The following is a 23,581-nucleotide window of genomic DNA, read 5'->3' on the forward strand; positions in this document are numbered from 1 at the left end:
GTTAAACTTTTCATTTTTACTTTTATAAATTATAAAAAAGATCCTACAACGTTGAAATATGTTAGAGAGTTCTTTGTCAAGTTAAATGTTATTGGAATTAGAATTGTAAATGCGAAAACAAAACCGCGTAATATTCCAAATGTAAGAATCAATAGAAAAAGATACCCAGGCCCGATATTAAGTACTATCTATACTTTGAAGAAAACTCGCCCGGCGTACATTTGCGATTCAAAATAGGATGAAGGAAATCTCTTTTACCGGAATGTGAAATACCCACATACAGGATGCAGACTTTTTCCGTTTTTGCTCTTTTATATAGACGTACGTTTATTCGTAGTATTTACCCCGTTATATTCACCGAGTCTTCGCCATTAACAAAATAACATCATCAGCATTTACTAGCGGAATCGTTCTACAGTGAATTGCGAGATTTTACTCTTTCGAACGCGTGCACAATATCCTATCTTTATATCTCTTCCGATTGGACAAACGCTCTTGTACGCGAGTACGCGAATCCGCTATCCTTTCCATCTTTTAAAGCATTACACAGAGTTATCAATCTTCTCATTCGTTCGTATTCCTTTTCCATCCGAGCCAATTGAATTGCATTACCGTTTGATCAGCAATCGATTCCTTCCTTCTTTTACACTTGGCACGGTTCCGACAATGACTCTATATATAGCTATACACCGCGGATTCGAATGAAATAAGAAGCCACGATGGATTGGCAGTTTGTCTCGGGCGCGAGGAACATTCTCGTTCTCCGATTCTGTTTAAACTCCACAGTTTAAAATTCTCCGCCGAGAGAGTTCGATTTAAATGAATAAAAATATTTCGGATTCGCTCTCTTTCACATTTATATCGCGACAGATAAATCGCGCGCAGAGATCGCCCCGATAGAAAAGGCAGAAATGCATTTCGAAAGTATCGCGTGCGCGCCATTGATATCCGCAATGTCCATTTCTCTTTTGACGCCGCCAGTCACGAAGAATTTATGCCCCATGGTGGAATTCCCATACGGTCGCGTATTTCACTGAATATCGTCGGTTCGTCACACTGACGTGTGCCATCAAAGTGGAAGTTCAGCGGTGCCATTAAATTCTGATTAAATTTTGATTAAATCCTCTGGAGTCTGTACCAAAAGGTATCGATCTATTTGCAACGCGATCGGATCGTATCGCGCTTTTTTTCCTCACAAAAGCACAGACAGAGATAACGCGTCGCGGTTTCGATGCGAGTGCCACTAAAATTTTATAAAGCCTCATATGTAGCTTGTTAAAAAATTAACTAAAGGATTATGGCCGCCATAATCGCACAAGCGTGGACATTCCATTCTCTCGCGAAAATATTTTGAAATTTGTAAACGCCACGCATTAGCATTCTGTCGTTAAAAAATAGCATAAATTAGTCATGTGAACCTAGCATTCGACTTTTTAAAAATTAATTTTTTAAAACGGAAAATGATAGTAACAATAATTTCGTTTGTAGTTTTGTCAATTAATAAATAAAAAATGTCGCACCCGACATTGAGATATCGCAAATCCGCTTGCGCAGTCTTCTTTAGAATCGTTTGTAGTTGTTTGTAGTGATTTTCCTTTCGTTTGTAGTTGAGCGGTTCAAAAGTTATAAACAATTGTTTATTCGTCCAAGAGCTAACTTTGTCAATTTTTAAGATTTTTCAAATCCGCTTGCGCAGTCTTCTTTAGAATCGTTTGTAGTTGTTTGTAGTGATTTTCCTTTCGTTTGTAGTTGAGCGGTTCAAAAGTTATAAACAATTGTTTATTCGTCCAAGAGCTAACTTTGTCAATTTTAAAAATTTTTCAAATCCGCTTGCGCAGTCTTCTTTAGAATCGTTTGTAGTTGTTTGTAGTGATTTTCCTTTCGTTTGTAGTTGAGCGGTTCAAAAGTTATAAACAATTGTTTATTCGTCCAAGAGGTAAATTTGTTAATTTTAAAGATATCGCAAATACGCTTGCGCAGTCTTCTTTAGAATTGTTTGTAGTTGTTTGTAGTAATTTTCCTTTCGTTTGTAGTTTAGCGGTTCAAAAGTTACAAACAATTGTTTATAATTTTTGAACCGCTCAACTACAAACGAAAGGAAAATCACTACAAACAACTACAAACGATTCTAAAGAAGACTGCGCAAGCGGATTTGAAAAATTTTTAAAATTGACAAAGTTAGCTCTTGGACGAATAAACAATTGTTTATAACTTTTGAACCGCTCAACTACAAACGAAAGGAAAATCACTACAAACAACTACAAACCATTCTAAAGAAGACTGCGCAAGCGGATTTGCGATATCATAATGTCGGGTGCGAGTCATTAAAAAAAATTTTTTTTATTTATTAATTGATAAAACTACAAACGAAATTATTGTTACTACAAACGAAATGCTATCATTTTCCGTTTAAAAAAATTAATTTTTAAAAAGTCGGGTGCTAGGTTCACATAGCTCGTCGTGTGCGAATAATATTTTATTACTTTATCAATAGAATTTATTATTTAAAAATTTGTAAATGAAATAAAAAAAAATTATAAGAAATGATAACATTATTAATGCTATTATCGCGATATTCGTCGAAATTATTCGAACGAGGAATAAAAGCGTGCAGAGATGAAAAAAGTTCGGACGCGTTACTATTGTCGTTTGTATCGGACGGATAATCACTGAAATCGGCTGACCAGTGCTATTTTCTATCCCTGATGAATCGCCAGACTCGGAAAAAATCACTTTCTCATTATTATTGCATATGTACATTATATTGCATATTATATGCGCGTATAATATGACTCATTTGAGCGAGTTTTGTTAAATAATTTTGTCGAAACGCTCATATATACATGATGTCATATGATATAAAACTTTTTAGGGATAGAAAGTAGCACTGGTCAGCCGATTTCAGTGATTATCCCTCCGATATAAGCGATAATAGTAACGCGTCCGAACTTTTTTCATCTCTGCACGCTTTTATTCCTCGTTCGAATAATTTCGACGAATATCGCGATAATAGCATTAATAATTTTATCATACCTTACAACAATTTTTCTTACAAATATTTAAATAATAAACTCTATTAATGAAGTAATAAAATATTATTCGCACGCTATGTGAACCTAGCACACGACTTTTTAAAAATTAATTTTTTAAAACTGAAAATGATAGCATTTCGTTTGTAGTTGTTTGTAATAACAATAATTTCGTTTATAGTTTTATCAATTAATAAATAAAAAAAAATTTTTAAATGACTCGCACCCGACATTGAGATATCGCAAATCCGCTTGCGCAGTCTTCTTTAGAATCGTTTGTAGTTGTTTGTAGTGATTTTTCTTTCGTTTGTAGTTGAGCGGTTCAAAAGTTATAAACAATTGTTTATTCGTCCAAGAGGTAAATTTGTTAATTTTAAAGATATCGTAAATCCGCTTGCGCAGTCTTCTTTAGAATCGTTTGTTGTTGTTTGTAGTGATTTTCCTTTCGTTTGTAGTTGAGCGGTTCAAAAGTTATAAACAATTGTTTATTCGTCCAACAGCTAACTTCGTCAATTTTTAAGATTTTTTAAATCTGCTTGCGCAGTCTTCTTTAAAATCGTTTGTAGTTGTTTGTAGTGATTTTTCTTTCGTTTGTAGTTGAGCGGTTCAAAAGTTATAAACAATTGTTTATTCGTCCAACAGCTAACTTCGTCAATTTTTAAGATTTTTTAAATCTGCTTGCGCAGTCTTCTTTAGAATCGTTTGTAGTTGTTTGTAGTGATTTTCCTTTCGTTTGTAGTTGAGCGGTTCAAAAGTTATAAACAATTGTTTATTCGTCCAAGAGGTAAATTTGTTAATTTTAAAGATATCGCAAATACGCTTGCGCAGTCTTCTTTAGAATCGTTTGTAGTTGTTTGTAGTAATTTTCCTTTCGTTTGTAGTTTAGCGGTTCAAAAGTTACAAACAATTGTTTATAATTTTTGAACCGGTCAACTACAAACGAAAGGAAAATCACTACAAATAACTACAAACGATTCTAAAGACTGCGCAAGCGGATTTGAAAAATCTTAAAAATTGATAAAGTTAGCTCTTGGACGAATAAACAATTGTTTATAACTTTTGAACCGCTCAACTACAAACGAAAGGAAAATCACTACAAACAACTACAAACAATTCTAAAGAAGACTGTGCAAGCGGATTTGAAAAATTTTTAAAATTGACAAAGTTAGCTCTTGGACGAATAAACAATTGTTTATAACTTTTGAACCGCTCAACTACAAACGAAAGGAAAATCACTACAAACAACTACAAACCATTCTAAAGAAGATTGCGCAAGCGGATTTGCGATATCATAATGTCGGGTGCGAGTCATTAAAAAAAATTTTTTTTATTTATTAATTGATAAAACTACAAACGAAATTATTGTTACTACAAACGAAATGCTATCATTTTCCGTTTAAAAAAATTAATTTTTAAAAAGTCGGGTGCTAGATTCACATAGCTCGTCGTGTGCGAATATTTTATTACTTTATCAATAGAATTTATTATTTAAAAATATGTAAATGAAATTAAAAAAAATTATAAGAAATGATAACATTATTAATGCTATTATCGCGATATTCGTCGAAATTATTCGAACGAGGAATAAAAGCGTGCAGAGATGAAAAAAGTTTGGACGCGTTACTATTGTCGCTTGTATCGGACGGATAATCACTGAAATCGGCTGACCAGTGCTATTTTCTATCTCTGATTAATCGCCAGACTCGAAAAAATCACTTTCTCATTATAATTGCATATGTACATTATATTGCATATTATATGCGCGTATAATATGACTCATTTGAGCGAGATTTGTTAAATAATTTTGTCGAAACGCTCATATATACATGATGTCATATGATATAAAACTTTATAGGGATAGAAAGTAGCACTGGTCAGCCGATTTCAGTGATTATCCGTCCGATATAAGCGACAATAGTATCGCGTCCAAACTTTTTTCATCTCTGCACGCTTTTATTCCTCGTTCGAATAATTTCGACGAATATCGCGATAATAGCATTAATAATGTTATCATTCCTTACAACAATTTTTTTTACAAATATTTAAATAATAAACTCTATTAATGAAATAATAAAATATTATTCGTACGCTATGTGAACCTAGCACCCGACTTTTTAAAAATTAATTTTTTAAAACTGAAAATGATAGCATTTCGTTTGTAGTTGTTTATAATAACAATAATTTCGTTTGTAGTTTTATCAATTAATGAATAAAAAAAAAATTTTAAATGACTCGCACCCGACATTGAGATATCGCAAATCCGCTTGCGCAGTCTTCTTTAGAATCGTTTGTAGTTGTTTGTAGTGATTTTTCTTTCGTTTGTAGTTGAGCGGTTCAAAAGTTATAAACAATTGTTTATTCGTCCAAGAGGTAAATTTGTTAATTTTAAAGATATCGCAAATCCGCTTGCGCAGTCTTCTTTAGAATCGTTTGTAGTTGTTTGTAGTGATTTTTCTTTCGTTTGTAGTTGAGCGGTTCAAAAGTTATAAACAATTGTTTATTCGTCCAACAGCTAACTTCGTCAATTTTTAAGATTTTTTAAATCTGCTTGCGCAGTCTTCTTTAGAATCGTTTGTAGTTGTTTGTAGTGATTTTCGTTTCGTTTGTAGTTGAGCGGTTCAAAAGTTATAAACAATTGTTTATTCGTCCAAGAGCTAACTTTGTCAATTTTTAAGATTTTTCAAATCCGCTTGCGCAGTCTTCTTTAGAATCGTTTGTAGTTGTTTGTAGTGATTTTCCTTTCGTTTGTAGTTGAGCGGTTCAAAAGTTATAAACAATTTGTTTCTACAAACAACTACAAACGATTCTAAAGAAGACTGCGCAAGCGGATTTGAAAAATCTTAAAAATTGACAGAGTTAGCTCTTGGACGAATAAACAATTGTTTATAACTTTTGAACCGCTCAACTACAAACGAAAGGAAAATCACTACAAACAACTACAAACGAAATGCTATCATTTTCCGTTTTAAAAAATTAATTTTTAAAAAGTCGGGTGCTAGGTTCACATAGCTATAAATTAGATATCTTGTTTCGAGCATTACAGCGAGCACATTTTTACTCGTCAATTATCGTAAAAATTTATAATTTTAAAATAATCGAATTTTATCTATATTAATTTAATATAGATAATCTATATCTAAATTAGTACTTATTGACCTAATTGTATGTGATGGAGAAGCACATGTGAGAGATAGAGATGACACAAAAGTAGTTCTGTCGATACTTGTTGAGTTATTTTTACAATCGAACGAGTCAAACCGTGCTTTTAAGAATGCTGACAGGGTTGATATCACTATAGAAACTTCGCGCAAGAAGTGCCTTTTGTTTTACCATTAATATTTACGAACAAGAATTTGAGAGACACTGTCCAGCCGGAAACTAGGTCCCACGTGCTATGAGAACTCGGCGGTTTGCGTGAGTGTGTGCGAATGGTATACATATATGCACATATGTGCATCTAAACGTCCTATCGATTCGGCGAGATGGCCATTGCATTTCAATAACAGCCATGTAGATGGACTTCGTTCTATATACAGGTTGTACTTCGTATTCGTCGATTGGCGGTCATCGTACAGTATTGTTCACTGTATACGTTATATGGTTTGAGGATTATTATGAAGGTTTATCGCGGGTATGAGCAATATTAAAAATATGCAACTTATCAGAGAGAAAACATATGGAGTTTGAACGAAATAAATACGGTTATGGAAACATCATGGTAAGATAATTAATAAATGAGCGATGCAATTTCAAATATAGATTTTCAAACCATGATATTTTATAATCGCTCAATGCATATTTTTGTATATTTTGAGTATATATTTTATAGTAAAAATTTTTATTCTTTTTATAAATATTTGCATATTGCATACCTTTAATCGATGGAAAATTCAAGGAGAATAAGTATCTTACTCGGCAACTTCCGCAAGGCATTAGAATTTTATTATCGGCGCAATGTTTTTTAAATTTTTTAACCGCCGCGCTTTTAGCGGAAAACGCATCTTAATCAGAAGATATTAAAAATGTGTGCACTTGGATGAAAAGTATGATGATGTACTTTTTCCTCAATAATTTCAAATTATTCAAATAATATCGAAATGATGCGTATGGGAGGGAAAAGTTTCTGATGCGAGAAAGAAAAATCGACCGTGAGAATATAACAAATTTTAGACCATTATGTCGAATTGTGAGAAGGGTGTCTATCATGCGTTCAAAGTCGCGCGTTCCTGCCAAAAAAAACCCGACGAAATTATTCCGAGCGAGTGATCTGCAAGGGACACAATGCTAAAATCTGATCCAGATAGTTACGACGATTGAATGCGCGATTGGGTAGAAAAAAAACAGTGAAAAAACGCTACATTTTCCGTCGTCGATGCACTAATGGTCATACCACCATTCACTCACGGAAATAACTAGCCGCTTGCTCTTCTCGCCGTATTCCTCGCGACGATTCGCTAACAAATCGTTGATTTCCCATGCGGTTCTCGGCTAGGTTTGTTTTGGGGCTTATGGAAATGCACCGTACGGGAGGGGGAGGGAATGGTATAATTCAATTTCATTCTGAGAGTGTAACAAGGAGAATCGATATCGGTGTCCCGTTTTAACGGGTGCATCGGGCGTAGTAAAATCCTCCCTCTTCGTACGTACACGTCCCCGAGTACGATCACATGCATCCGCGAGAACATCTCTGCCAATTATTAGACTGTGCCAATTAAAGCAGACGGCATAGTCTCGAATCGAATTGAGAGGCGCGTCCGTCGAAAGATGATTTTCCGACGATTTAAAGTCAGATAGAGCGAATCGCGGCGTCTTGTTAATCGATGAAGCGAAAACCGAGACGGGGAAAAACACATTCAACGGGTGAGTGAGTTTACGTTCGGCAAATAAATCAAGCAGCGAATCCATTTATCCTTTCCGCAATAACGTAAAAAACATACCGCGACGTTTACCTCTTTCGTGAGTGGTCTCGCGACCGACTTTTGAAATTACTTTTCAATAAATCGCGCGGCGCGGAATTGCGTTTTTCAAGCTGTTTCCGCGGCGGGGGATTATCCCCGTGAATTATAACTCCCTTCGCGTATTGCCGCCGCGAAAGCTTTGTAATTTTCTTCGCGTCGACGAAGAAGATTCTCTTGTTTGTAGTCTTATATCTGCTTGATATATATGCATCGAAGCAAAAAGAACTTTGTATTTACTTTAGTAAATCTCTGATGCACTCTTCATTCTCATCCAATCAAAGAGTTATTTGTAGGGAATTCTTAAAAGTACATTACTGTTATTGAATATATGAAATAAAAAAATGCACGTAATGTATAAAATTATTTTGACTTTTGAGATATATCACAGAATAATAGTAAGAATATATTGAGCTAAATATATATTTGCTTCCTTATAAACTTAAATTGTTTAATGTATAAATCGCGTACTTATATACAAACTTGGAATGAGAGTTATAGAGTGTTTAGATACAGAGTGTGAATATATACATATACTGGTCGAGGATGATAAAGACGCGTTCGTAGAGTGTAAGTTTATTCTCGGGAGATGAAAGCAAATCCGCGCGAGAGAGATTCATTTCGACAAAGTCCCGTTGTACTCACCTAGTAGCCAGATCCCGATGAACGAAGTTTAGGTTCTCCAGATACCGCATCCCCGACGCGATCTGCGCCGCCATGTAGATGAGACAGTTGAAACTGAAAGGACGACAAAGTGGCGTGAGTTTCCTGCGACAAAGTTAAGGTATTCGCACTTGTGAATCCTCTCTCGACCACCGCCGCCTCGGAGAGATTCCTCTCTTCCAGGTCGACGAGAATCCGGGGACTGTGCGTCGTTCACGATTAATAAACGCGTCAAACTCGCGCCGGAGAAACTTATTGCGTGTTAACTCTAGCGACGACGATTCGTCGGAAATGAAATCGAGCCCCGGTTCGTTAGAGACGATTGCGACACTTTGAGAACTGTAATCTCGAATACTTTAAACAATATGGTTACAATAATGCATTGCCGGTAATATATTATCTATATAATGTAGCACTAACACTACGATAGATTGTCGATTGATATCAGGTTCACACAATGAACTTTTTTTTCGAATTAGTAAAATTAGACGATGCAATTAATTAACTATTTCGTAAGGTAATCGCGATTGCCAAAGTATGATGTCATTTGCTGGTCTTAAAAGGATTTTGACATTTCAAAACATTATCTTTGAGTTGCAATGTTAATCAATGTATTTAACATTAATTTTTTAATGTTTAATGTTTTTTTAAATATAAATATCGTAAATATCTTATCGTAAATATCTTAAGATTATTGAAAAGATTCGATCTTGATCGACATTAATATTTTTTTATCTTTAACGAGACTTCAGCGAAATATATTTAAAGATTATCTAATATGTTAAGGAAGCACAAAATTTATCTACAGTGCGCGAAACTCAGTGCCATTCACTGATCTTTTTATTATTATCACAAAAAAATTTGAGATGTAATTGAAAGTTAATGTAAATTGAAAGTTATAATACTTATTAATGCTCTGGTAATTACGGTAATTGCGAACATTAATCGCCGCAACATAAATAATAATTAGCCGCGTTTGAAGAACGTCTTATATAATGTTCGAAAATCTTTATATTTTGCATTAACTAAATATATTGCCTTTTTCGATAAAGCGATATTGCTTTCAAACAGTATATTAACACGGTTATATGTGCTCTGTGACCTCCCGCCAATTTTATTTGCGGAAGGTACTCCAATTTGATATTTTTTTGAAAATATCGTATTGTTTTTATTTGAAAACATTCAATTTCTATGGCGGTAGTTACATGAAACATCCTGCACGCGTGCCATTTTTTTTCAAAAAATGACCGGATGTTTTAATAAACACTGCTCTTTTGTTATATCAATGAAATAACAAGTTAGCAGAAAAATAATTGAAAGCAAGCTATATACATATATATATATTTATATATACATATATATGTATATACATATATATATACATATATACATATACATATATATACACATATACATATTGTATCGTATTTCAGAAGAAAGATAAAAGAGAAAATTTAATAATTTTTAATAATTTAAAAATGTTTTCAACAGTAATTTGCTTCAAATTAAAAAATTAATACACTAATTTTTAATTAATAATTGCGGAAATTGGCGTTAACTAAAAGAGATTGTTCTAAACCTTCCGCGTAATGATTAATGTCAGATTATATCACTAGAAAGTTACCTAAGTGTCTTGACGCCAATCGGCATGGAATGTGCGTCCTCGGCAGTAATGTGTGTCTTGAGAAACTGACAAAGATCCCCATGTTCCAAATATTCCATCACCACACAGTATGGTTCTTCACGGTAACAGGCACCTAAAACTCGAGCGATATTGCGATCTTCCAGAGCAGCCAGAATCCTCACATCTCTTTGGAAATCCAATCTGTTTGAGAACAAGCCAGTTTCTGTCAATTATCACAGTGAATTATCACTAATCATTAATTGAGATTCTCTTTTTCTCTGCGAGAATTTTATGAAATGAGGAAAGAGTTTGATGAATGAAGTTATGTTTTTCATTTGTGTTTTCAATTATCGTGTTTATTTCTCTCATTGTGACAATTACATCATTTTACTTTAACAATTATCATATACATATCATATACATATAATATTCCAAATGCATCAAGTGCGGAATATATATATATTCCGCAATTGAATATTTTTAGAATCTATTAAATTTGATGTGCATTGCAATTTTTAAGAATATATAGTATTATATATAATTATATAAATATGCAATATTATATAATTTATTGCATATTTTCAAGAATAAATTTATATACATTATCGGGGCAACTCTGAAAATAAATTCGGTATCCTATCGCTCTAAAGTAACAAGAGTCACCGGCGAACGTCTTATAATAACGATTCTCGTATCGCGTGACGCGCTTTCTGCATTGCAGGTCCAGACGCTCGTACAGCGTTAACGATCGTGGTTGCCGTCCAATTCGTTGGATCGCGACGTTATTTCCGGATAAGAGAAGCGTTTTCCAGAGCGCGAGCACATATGCACGTAGGTCGTCGCTGCGTTATACCACGCAGCATCGTTACTCCGGGTTTACTTACGATCGACTTGGTAATGGCACTCTCGCGTGATAGCTTAATGCGGCCGTTAACAAAACTACGGCGCCCTGCACGTATCGATTCGCCATAAACTGCGAATCCCCGGTTGGGCTGGTGCGAGCGATTGTCACGCGGCATCTCGCGCCAAACTCGGCGTGGGCGGAAGGTACGGTTCTCCTGTCGTAGGTTGACCACTATATGCAAAATAGCCCCGTTTGCCGTGGACTCTAAGCCGAGTTAATGACGTCGCATTAGCTGAAAGTTCGCGGTACAATTTCCTGTCCCTTGCACCGGCCTCGGCAGGAACGTTTCCGATTCAGCAACGGCTACGTTTACGGCACTGCAAACGCGTATCCGACGTGATCGGCACAGTTTCAGTATCAATTTTCCTTCCCGCGACGAAATATCACGTGAATATCCTTCAATAATTAAGCCTTTAATAATTTATAATTATTTAATAAATAATATCCTTTTTAACAGTTTTTTGACAATGATTTTTAGCGAAATGTTATACTATATAATAAATACACTGAGAGAATTTTCTCTTAGAATTTACCCTGAAAATCATGGTAATCGTGGGACTATGTGGTATATGGAAAGAATTTTATGACAATTTCTCTGATCAATATTTATCACTATAAAAAGAATAATATCTATCACAATAAAATATAAAATATGTTTGATTAATTTTACTAAACTGCATAATTAATTAAACATATTTTATATTTTATTGTAATAGATATTATTTTTATTGTGATAAATATTAATCAAAGAAATTCTCATAAAATTCTTTCCATACCATATTGTCTCACGATTACCATGATTTTCAGGGTAAATTCTAAGAGAAGATTCTCTCTGTGTACGAATAACAAATATATGTATAAAAAATTATACAGTTGTTTCCGGGTGTTAGTGTTAAATCCATGCCGTCGATATGTTTTTCGTAAAAGATGACAAAATATATATATTTTATCACCGCAATTTTGACTCCGTAGGAGGTCGTTTCGAATGGATGCAGCAAACCGGTGCAGCGTTGAACCGACGCGTTATTTTTAATAGAGTGTCAGCGCGGGTCGCGCGCGATACCGGGCGTGACGCATAAAACATTTCTTATCTGTCGTTAGCACGACCTTCTCACGGCTCGCACACGAGCGAACATCCCTCGTTGTACTCTTCTCATTTATAATCACAGAGATCTTTCACAGCCGCGGTCTGCTTCGACAAGCAGACAATGCAAACCATCGCGCAAATAGACAAGATGTGACTCTCGATAAAAAATTGATCTTAAACGCTGGCACATAAAAAAACACAAAATATTCATGTAATAAAAGAATAAAATTCAAGTAACAAATATCTGATGTGTCCTTTGTCTTTTGCGTAAAAAAGTGTAGACTTTCCACAGCTGCTCGCGTTTCGGCGCGGAGGGTGAGAACATGCGGAGTCATGAGATACTATAAGTCATCCGCGCGATAGGGAACTTGTTGCGTGAGCGGACGTCGGGGATCTGCTATGCAAGAATCGTTCGTTTGAGATAAAATATGACAGATTTCGGAGACTGCGTTTCGTCACCCCGATATAAGATTACGAAGGAGACTATAGGGATTATTTTTGTCCGCGCGATTTGTTTAGACACTTGAAAATCTCGCGATCTTTTAATAAAAATGTCAAAGTCAGAGAAGAGACCTCATGAGTTTTGTTATATTTTTTTGTAAAGACTGATTGAATAGGCTAATTACGTAAGCACTGATTTTTTCGGAAATAATAGAATATAATTATAAAGGATATTTAGAGGTGTTAATTATAGATAGATAAATTAATTATTTTTTATAAAATGCATATATGCAATTACTCGCGTGCACGCTAAATCAGCCAAATTGTTTGCTATTCTCCATTACATCTCGGACATTCGACAGATTGGTCCACGAAGTCAGAGAAATTTCTCTTTGGCCAAACTTTGTCGAACGCGAACGGGGTCCCGAATGGACACGGCATCCAATAGTCGTCGATTTTCGTCGTTGCTCGTCGGAAGGAAGCTTTGTCATCTCTACTACGAAGTCCGTCCGCATGTCGGGCCGGAGTGCGGGCCAAAGTCCGCGATACCTTATCTCCCGGTCATTGTATGCAAATCCGTTCCATTCGTGGAATCGAACTAGCCTTTTTCTGATGTCTGACGCGATAATCGCGAGAACGATCGTCCGTGAACGGCATGTCCGGACGTTTCGCCGCCGCGGGGCTTCTTCGGTGGATGGTGGATGCCGCATGCGTTTGCTCAAACAATACGGAGTGACCGCTCGTTCTCCAGCTTTAAACTTCTGATGTATCGTGTGTCCCACGAGAGAAGAGTCTCTTGCGACCGTGCAATTTAATTTACCGCTTCCCTTCCTCTTCGATTGCAGCATTTTTCCGTTGCATTTATATTACACGCGCGAATCCCGTTTTTATGAAAATATATTTTCCGTTAGCATTGTGTGCTTTCAATCAATGCATATGCAATCAGATATGCAGCATCAAGATGCTTTTCTAAACGCGTTCGGAATAAATTCGAAGAACGGTTAATGCATAAGAAATCTGTTGGATCTTTGAACATACATCTTGATTTATTGAGCTTTGCGATCAATTTGTCTCTCGCGATGCGCTCTGGAAATCGCACCTTATTCTTTTTCATCGTTTAGATCGGCTATCGATTCTGTTTCGTTTACGAAGGCAAGATAACTCACGATCTCTCTTTCGGTTGATATAACAACGGACGCTGCATAAAATCGCGTAGAAAGCGCGTCTCTCTCTCTCTCTCTCTCTCTCTCTCTACGTGGCTCTAAAAGGTTTATCGTCGTTTATACGGAGGAAACGGGTTAGAGAGGAAAGCATGCACGCTCAATCGAGCGTCGCTATAACGAAACGGAATGTAAATTGCGGCTTCCATACAGACGTGTATATACTCACTTTTCCTTCTCGCTGGCTTCCGACAGTAAAAACTTGACGGCGACGAGTCGCTTGCCGAGGGTAGTCGTCGTTCCGTATTCCGGAATCCCTTCAGCTTCCGCCACGTATACCTTTATGGGCATAATTTGTTTGAATTGCGTTATGTATATGCATAGAAATGACCAGGATAAATTCGGGGAATTCGGCCGAAATTCTGTAATTTTCTGTGATTTTGACGAATCTCGTTGTACATGACTTTACATAAGCCAGCTTTTTATTAACTCTGTTTATTGTTAATATCCGTATATTGTCCGATTATATATACCAGTAATAATAATAATTTTGCGCACGAAAGTGCAGTGATACATATACACTTTCATCTAGCTTTCCAATTATGCGGAGCACAGACTGGGAAAATCTTTTTCAACATTAAAGATAATTGCATACCACTTGGAGAAAATTGCACAGATGAACATTTAAGAAGAGATATTTAATATTCTTCTCTGCAGCCTCTAAATTCTTTAACATATTATTTTTAAAGAGATTTAGGGTTTTTTGCGATACAAAAAAATTTAATTGAATACAAGCTAAGAAATTGATTGACCCTCACACTATAATTTTAAGAAAATAATTTTTAACAATTTTTTTCTTTTATCACATCATGATACAGAATAAAAAAGTGTATTTCTTTCATCGAATAATATGCGCGAAAATATAAATTCTATCCAACTCATAGCGATACTATACTAAGAGAATTCTCTCTTAGAGTTTACCCTGAAAATCATGGTAATCGTGGGACAATGTGGTATGAAAAGAATTTTATGACAATTTCTCTGATCAATATATATTAATCACTATAAAAATAATAACATCTATCACAATAAAATATAAAACATGTTTGATTAATTTTACTAAACTGTATAGTAAAATTAAATATTTTATATTTTATTGTAATAGATATTATTATTTTTATTGTGAAATATTGGTCAGAGAAAGTCTCATAAAATTCTTTCCATACCATATTGTCCCACGATTACCATGATTTTCAGGGTAAATTCTAAGAGAAAATTCTCTCTGTGTAGGTTTCGAGCGGCAACTAAGAATAATCGATCATTGTATGCACATTGCGTAATGCACCACGACTGCTGTATATCCTTCCGCGATATTACGCGTAAGAGATTCGACGATTTCCCACCGGACGAAGACAATTGATTTTGCATGTAGACCGCGAGTCGAGAGATCGACGTGTCCGATCTCGCGTGAAGGTCGTACAACCGCGCGTGCATGCGGATGCATTCGGTCCCGCGGATTTCTGACGCGGCAACTGGCGAACTGCGCGAAACGAAGCGAACGTTTCGATGATCCTCCTCGCCGGGTCGTCATTAACGATGCGTCGTTCGGTGCCGGGAGGAAGAGAAGAGGAAAGGGGGGAGAAGGGAGGGCGGGAAACAAAAGGGAATTATTAGCCACTGTAACGCATTCTAAACTGATTATTCTCGACGACCCCTGACGCGACGAGGCGTCATTGTGTCGACGAAGAATAACGCGTTCCAGGCACTTCGTTAATGGACGTATTGTTACGCATCCGGCGCACGTTGAATCGCCCGGATGGCCAACAAACGGATTGATTTCGCGATCGTCCTCCCGACGGAGGAAGCAACGACACGTTGCATCGCGAATTTACACGAAATAGTTCGAACTTGTTTCCACTCGCGTAAGCGCAATCGTGGTGATGCTGATAAATTGCTATAACAGCATAACAAATGTTTCTGTTTTACATTTTATTATTATGCATCTTAAAGCAAGAGATAGATAAAATATGCCGTTTATAAGTTTGATAAATTGACGTATATTATTTTTTCTGTCTAAATAATTCTCAAAGCAATTAAATAGAGAATAGTATTAATGCAGATGGTATATGCAGTAATTAACCATTACATTTTTTTGCAAATTTTTGGAGCTGAAGTATTAAATAAATCGAAAAGACTTTGATATATACAAACTCAGATAGGAAAAGGGCTAGTAAAAGCCAGGCACAGAGATATTAGGTAAAATAAAATTATTTTTAAATTCTTCTATTTATTTTGAATGTTTTGCTCTTTTCTTTGGATCATCCTCAGCATATCAATTAGTAAAAAAATCTATGTATCCTTGTTCTCCATCTCGCTTGTTGTGAGGACTTTCTAGAAATGCAGGATAGAGATGCGGATTTATACACGTTTTTTACTAATTGATATGAGGAAGGACCGAAACGTTCAAAATAAGTATAGAGGAATTAAAAAATAACTTGGTTGTACTTAATATATGTGCTCTTCCTAGTCCTTTTCATATCTGAAGCTGAATTTATTAACAAGTAATTAATTGCAACTGATCAACGTATGCGTCGAGGCTCGCCGACTAAACGATACATTGTGTTATTCAGAGACCCGTGACCGATTGAAAATATATACTTATTATTCGCGGATGTAATAACAATGTCATTACCGTTCCGAAGGCCCCTTCGGCAAGCTTGGAGAGCATGCGAAGGCGATGCCGTGGGAAGAGCGGTACGCTGGTCTGCTCCAGACGTCTCTTCAGGGCCGAGAGTACCTCCTGTTGAGTCGGCGACTGCAACACGAAAGCGCAAATGCATTGTGCGGGCTATCCGCACGATAATCAACGATCTATGATCACGCTAGTCGCGCTGGGGCGCATCGTAGGTATCGCAAGATCTACGGCCGTCATTCGACGAACGGCTTTACCCTCTTTGACCCTCGCGTTCGCGTTTCGCGGATTATCGGCGTATAAGAGAGAAAGAGAGCACACACAGAACTGTAATACGACTTACAAATGTTCCATTGATCCTGAACTTATTGTCGATTGGTAAAAGCCGACAGACTTGTAGGATGTTAGATAGGATGCGATATATCTCGCATCCTATATTTTCATGCGAGAAAAACGTTTTTCTAAAGGTGAATGACAAGAGATACAGGTTGAATTATTTATACTTGCGATTTTTTCCAAAGATCGAAGTGCAGCGCGATTTGCATATTGATTGTGAAGTGTTGTTTGAAAATGAATAAATTCGTAGCGTAATTAGGAGGACGATATACGTAACCGATCGCGAAAGTCTCGTTCTAAAACTCGATGCTATGACAAATGAGAGTGATATGAAAAGAAATAATGTCGAATGTGCCGTGTATTTGCCGAGTAATCGTCGTTTTACGGATACCAGTGAATCCACCGAGAAGGATGATTGGCGTTGCTACGAAGCGTCAAGGCCAGACTCTGACGCGACACACGGGGTGAAATGTTTTGACTGTTTCGAGTGGCGCTGTCGGATGTCAATCATGCGCAGACGTCTCGACGTAGACACGGGCACTTTCGGATCCGGAGCGTCCCGTTCCGAGCATTGTGCTCGGATCAATCTCGATTCACGCCGTGGAAACCGTACACAAACCACGATACCAGATGTGTCTATCCACGGGACACACGTGTAGCCCGGCGAATAGAAAGGACTCACTCGACGGTGAAGAAGCTGTTCGCATTCATGACTTTGAGGGAATCGATCGTAGAACAGGACGACAAATGCTTATATCAAGTTTTCTTCCTTATATTTCTCGAATAAATGTGTACAATTTCGATCGTGGAGAGAATATATTACGATAAAAAATATTACAGTAAAAAAATATAGACATTTCGAATGTGTCTAAATCATCTGCCATATGACTATAACGAGCGAGGAAATCTCGCTCCTCGCATTCGTGCGGGAAAAAAAAATATGAAATAAAAATCGCTACAAACTTTTAGAACTCATTATTTTTTTCTAACGGGAGATATATTTCATTTTTTGTGATTGTCTGGTTCTTCGTATAAAATTAAACGCGTCAATAGACAAATAAAACTATTCATATTATAAAATATGAAATCAGCCAATTATTTCTGGCGAAAACAGTTCATTTGTAATGCATATCTCCGCGACGCGATGTTATTATATCGTCGATGTAAAATCCATCGGGAATGAGCCACACACGTCATGGTTCTTAAAACAAAAAAAGATTATCAAATGAGGGAAGGGGTGTCGTAAAATTTTGTATGTACGAGCCGTGTGTTTACGTCGATACGTGATACTCGACATCGTATCGGGAAGGTTGGTCGTGAAATCAATTTCTATCGCGTAATATTTTTGTGATGTCGACCGAATGTCGTCCCGCTGCTGGAGGCGGGGCAGTTGAAAACGTGATTACACACGACGCGCTTTCTCTCCGCAATTAACGGAGCGAACTGGCCCGGAAGCCGCCGGACCGCGTAATGATGATACATTCCACGAGGGTTGCAGCGTATCCGCGAAAGGGCCCTCGTCGACGCGTCCTGTCGACGCGAGTTCGTTCACTGCAGGTCGGCCGACGACGATCGATCGATCGATTTCATCGCGGACACCGCGTTGACTACGTCGCAGTTTCCGGCTTTATTTCCGGCGCGTGTCGGACGAACCGCGATAGCGATTTATTGTCTAAGCAGAGAGCCGGGCGCTACACGCCGGCCGTTTTTGCATCGCCATTCGGGTAGTTCGCTCCAATTATCCTTCTCCGAGCTCCCGTGTCGTTCCCGTCACAGAGATGATATCTCGCGGCAACCGATCGCGGAGATCGCAGCGTTAATTATTTCCGTTTTGCGACATAAAATTGTGTAGTAATATTGTGTAGTAAATAAAACATGTGTAGTATAAAACTAGCGTAATAGAGAAGATATCATTTTTATACATCACAGATACTAAAAATGAACCAAATAAAATGTTCGTTTTAAAGAATATTCATAAAAACTGAGAATTATGGATTACTTATTTAACAGAACGAGTGGAAAATGTTTTAACACATTGAATCTCGAAAATATAAATAACAAGACTTGACACTTTTGATTCTAGATTAATTATAAAATCTAAAAATTATTAGTTTTGAAAAAGTTTGTAAATAAGGCTCGCGAGTATAAAATACATATGACTTTTGCAAACTGTTGATTAGGCTTATCCAACAGTTTTTACACTATAGCAATGTAGTCATCAAATGTGTTTGTATACGCAGATAATCGCGCGATAGAAGGAATAATACGATTTGATCGCTACGATATTTCTACGATCTATTATTTCCGAACATGAAAGGTGCATAAATGCGAACGGACGTTTTGTAGAGAGCTCTCGCTGCACCGTACGGAATGTTTGCCGGTCTCCAGCTGATCGGTATCGCTATTTATCAACGGCCGACGCGAAAAAAAAAGCATCTGTCAGTATCGATCACACGCTTTTAAATTGACCTTCGGCCGCGATCCCGTGATTCTTTTTATACCGATGGAGAACCCAGGGGATCGTCTCGCGTGTTTCATGTCGACCCGGAGGGGTTCCTGCGCTCTTTTCTGCCCTCGTGCAGTGTTCTGGCATTCTGGATACGAGCTACGTTATACTGTACCCACGGGAGGTATATCCGCCCCAAATGTTCCGCGCTCGTTCCACCATATTGATTTAAATTATTAATTGTGAATTTATCTCCGTCCAGGTCGGAGAGTTACGTTTATTGCCGCGACAACGATGCGCATTTTTTCCCGCTATTTATTTATGCACAGTGCACAGCTAAGATCAGTCGGCGTCAGTCATTGAATTTTAATGACATTGACTTTCGATTGTTTTAGATCTTTTACTACGATTATCTTCGGGCCAACTAAAAACATATATTTTGTTCTGCTCCATTTTTAACAACACATTAATTCTTCTTTCGACTTTTTTGTTATTATACACAGAGAGAATTTTCTCTTAGAATTTACCTTGAAAATCATGAGACAATATGATATGGAAAGAATTTTTTATGAGAATTTCTTTGATTAATATTTAGCACAATAAAAATAATAATATCTATTACAATAAAATATAAAATATGTTTGATTAATTTTACTATATGCAGTTTAGTATTTTTATTGTGATAATCTAATGAAATATTAATCAGAGAAATTGTCATAAAATTCTTTCCATACCATATTGTCCTACGATTACCATGATTTTCAGGGTAAATTCTAAGAGAAAATTCTCTCAGTGTATATAATTTTTTATAGTCTCATGATATAAAGATTTCTACCTCGTTTTATTCTCCGCATTAAGAAATTGCAAATTCTTTTTTTATTTCGATTTATATCGCGAACTCTAGATCCGTCGGGCTTTTTCGATATACATCGTTAATTAGTGCACAGATTAAACAATTAAAGAGCTAAAAAGCTAAGAATAGGAATTGACGAGTGACTCACCTTCTTGTCCTCGGTCTTCGTGGCCCGCGAACTCTTGGAGAAGAGGCTGTCCTGATCGCCGGTGGTGCTGGAGACGGTCGCCCCGCGGCCGGCGCCGGCGTCCTGATTGAGCAGAGGCACCGTGCCGAGTTCCGGTACCGCATAATCGTACGACGTGTCAACTGCACCGTTCGCGTATACCGCTGCGGATGATATAGCAAAGGAGGAGCGAGCGCAGAAGGGGATAGCGTATTGATTGCGGTCAGAGCAAATGCTTTGTTGCCGGGACGTATGTGGGTGCACCGCCGTTGGCACAGGAGCCGCGGCGATTGAATGTATGCGTTAACGGTGTATGTACATGTGTAGGATGCGCGTATCTCTGTATGTGTGTGTGTGTATGTGCGTAATCGCGTTATACGTGCCGTATAGATATTGGTGTAGGCGCGTTCGAGCGCCGCATACCTGAGTGATTGATGTTGGTGCCCTTGTTGTTCAGCATCATGTCTTTCATCTCCATAACGACGGTGCTGTAGCTGTAGTACGGCGCGTACTTTAGCGCCTGGTACGGCTCTTGGTAATCGTCCAACTTCACGATATCCAGGAGACGATTGCCGAGATCGCGCGGCAAAGTCGGTAGCGAACCACCCGCGTATCTGAAAGAGGAAGGATCGATTCGAGGATGAAGCATCGTTACATCGATTCGATCGCGATGATCGGTTCGACTTATTTAATTTTAGATCACTTGCAATTTTTGCGATATACATCTTTTTTGCTGTTCAACATGTCTGTCATATAAACTGTCAAACGCAATTAATACGGTCTAATATATTAAATATGATTTGCATATGACATTTAAAAAGAGAGTCTTGCAGCTCTCGCTTTTTAGGAGCAGCATATTTTCTACTCGTGAATTTTAGCGTTACATGTACGGAGCGCGCACGGTCCATCAAAGACCCAGCGTAACATTCGCACGCCTACTTGAAGTTGCACGTTACACGTTCTCTTTTGATACGAAGCTCGCAACTGCAATATCGGATTGCACAAAGCGAGCAGAGGGTTGAAGGGGGAAGGGGAGAGGATCGATGCCGAAGCTCGTGCGGGATGCTTCCGAGTTACGAGGCGGCCGGAGGATCTTCTCTGGAGACATTCGTGCCGCACAAACTCGATATATTGCCCGAGGATGTCCGTTATTGGACGTTATTGGACGTTCGCTAACGAGCACGGTGGATGGAAAGTTTATTGGAAGGTCGCTTCCGTCATCGTGCTGAGCGTGTTCTGAGCGGATACAAACTTGGAAGAAATGAGGAATACGGCCTCGTGTACGGGCTAATCGTGTACTATCATTAAGCTTCGCGAATGCAAAAGCGAGTGTCTGAAAACTTCTCTCGCATGATCCTATATTTGTCTGTCTAGACATTCATAATCGCGTAATGAATAAGATAGACAATAATAATCATTCAAAGTTGATCAGTCATTGTCGATAAAATTGATCATTGCAAAGGTTTTAGGCATTGATTTTAATATTTTGAATAAAAAGAAGATATGACTTTCAACATTAAAGATTATTTTAAAAATACTCAATTTTATTTTATATTTTAGCAATTCATATTTTAATAAACTTTAATGAGATTTTATTAATGTGCTTAAAAATATATTTAAATGTATTTTAGCAATTCATATTTCAATAAAGTTTAATGAGATTTTATTATATACATTTAGAGATTGAAAGGAATTATATTTTAGTAATTTTTTATTGCATAGATAATATTGTTAGAATAATACAAGGCCGCGCATCGACTTTGGTAGCTTTTCTCTTCAGTCGTTTATTTTTGCATTAATTATCAAGTGATAGGTAATCTCTCACCTTTCATCGTCCTCCAGAGTATACGCCATTAAAGCCGCGCCTTTCTCGACAGTGGCACAGGTAGAACCTAGATGCGAAGGGGCTTTACCGGTCATCGGACTGGCGAAACACTTGCGTTGTCTATGTCGCGAAACGATCAGAAATATCGCCACGCCGAGTGAAAGTATCACGGCGGAAAGCACGCCGATCACGACCGCCATGTACGTGGGGTCATCGTGTTTCGCCGTCGAAACCGGAAGCTCGCCCTCGGTCGCGCCGTTTTTCTCCACGAAGACGTCGCTCTGAATCGGTGATTCGGTTGTCGGTGCTTCTTCGGGCGTGAAATTCCCGTGTGCTATGTCTAAAAATAAAAAAAAGAACAGAACAGATAAGAACAATAATCTAGGAAATACTTTAATTATTCCGTATATGTATCTCTGTCGCGCGTGTCTATTTTTAATTTCGAAATTATATTCGGTATAACTTTTTTTTGTTAATTAATTGCCAAATATATATATACATATATATATTTGCGACAAGTCCTCGAATATATTTATATATTAATTTTCTAATGTACGATTTTCTAAACTCATACTGAACAAAATATAAATGTCCAATGCAGCGTTCAGTGAAATTTGATACACTGTAATGCTTTGTAATATTATCTATAATTATCGTGGTATTATACATTTGCAATTAATAATTGTCATTATTATTATTATTATTATTATTATATATTTGGTATTACTATCTGTGTTGTTATTATGATCGCTATATTGCTCTGTGTGTATTATATTAGATTATCTATATTACTTAAGCTTTCTATATATATCCTAAACTCTTTGATGTATAATACATCTCTATAACTATTACTAAAAAATATAATAGATTTTCTCCCTCTCCGCCGTTTAATCCAACACAGATATTGTTGATGCAAACTTGAACAAACTGTTGCACGCTTTTCTCATAGAAGAACACTGATTTACGCACAGAGATTAACCTAATCGTGTATAAGATACATGCAAAGATTTACCCTTGAGGACTAAGGATTACAAAACTTGTACGTGCGAGATAGACGTGCGGGTGCATATGTGGAGCGTATAATTAACCTATATGCGCTTTGACGTACGACTTTACTAAGGATATTGCGAGGATATACGAAGTTCGTTACGGGGAGGGTCGTTTGGTTCACTTCTCTCGTAAACGCGAGAGATAACGTTCCCCATTTATTATCATCGCGATATCGCATGAAAGAGACCGGCGGAGCTTTCATCATATAAACATATTATATTACGCTTTTGTCGATGGGCTGTTTTGTGCACAAAAATTGCGTAATTAAACTCCCGCTGTTTGTTCTTTCGGAGCGTAATTATACGCGTCATTTTCGTGGTGTTTAATAATGCGCTTTAACGAAAAACGAT

At 37.2% G+C, this 23,581-nt stretch overlaps 2 protein-coding genes across 3 annotated transcripts in view; one reads left to right on the forward strand and one right to left on the reverse strand.

The window, feature by feature from the left end:
* LOC145948980 (magnesium-dependent phosphatase 1) overlaps positions 1-23,581 on the forward strand; it is a 162,350-nt gene that overhangs the window by 17,864 nt on the left and 120,905 nt on the right. The window lies entirely within an intron of this gene.
* The window catches only part of LOC145948977 (discoidin domain-containing receptor 2), a 152,226-nt gene that overhangs the window by 9,265 nt on the left and 119,380 nt on the right, over positions 1-23,581 (reverse strand). Inside the window, exons 8-14 of the mRNA XM_083058614.1 lie at positions 22,182-22,521; positions 20,780-20,970; positions 20,339-20,520; positions 16,556-16,678; positions 14,093-14,202; positions 10,272-10,472; positions 8,630-8,722 (exon numbers count right to left, since the gene is read on the reverse strand). Coding sequence (XP_082914740.1) covers positions 8,630-8,722; positions 10,272-10,472; positions 14,093-14,202; positions 16,556-16,678; positions 20,339-20,520; positions 20,780-20,970; positions 22,182-22,521 — 1,240 coding nt within the window. The remainder of the gene's footprint in view (positions 1-8,629; positions 8,723-10,271; positions 10,473-14,092; positions 14,203-16,555; positions 16,679-20,338; positions 20,521-20,779; positions 20,971-22,181; positions 22,522-23,581) is intronic.

The sequence above is a fragment of the Prenolepis imparis genome, unplaced genomic scaffold (assembly GCF_030444845.1).
Source record: "Prenolepis imparis isolate NDT839.2.m4 unplaced genomic scaffold, iyPreImpa1.0 SCAF_2, whole genome shotgun sequence".
In the NCBI taxonomy this organism is placed as follows: domain Eukaryota; kingdom Metazoa; phylum Arthropoda; class Insecta; order Hymenoptera; family Formicidae; genus Prenolepis; species Prenolepis imparis.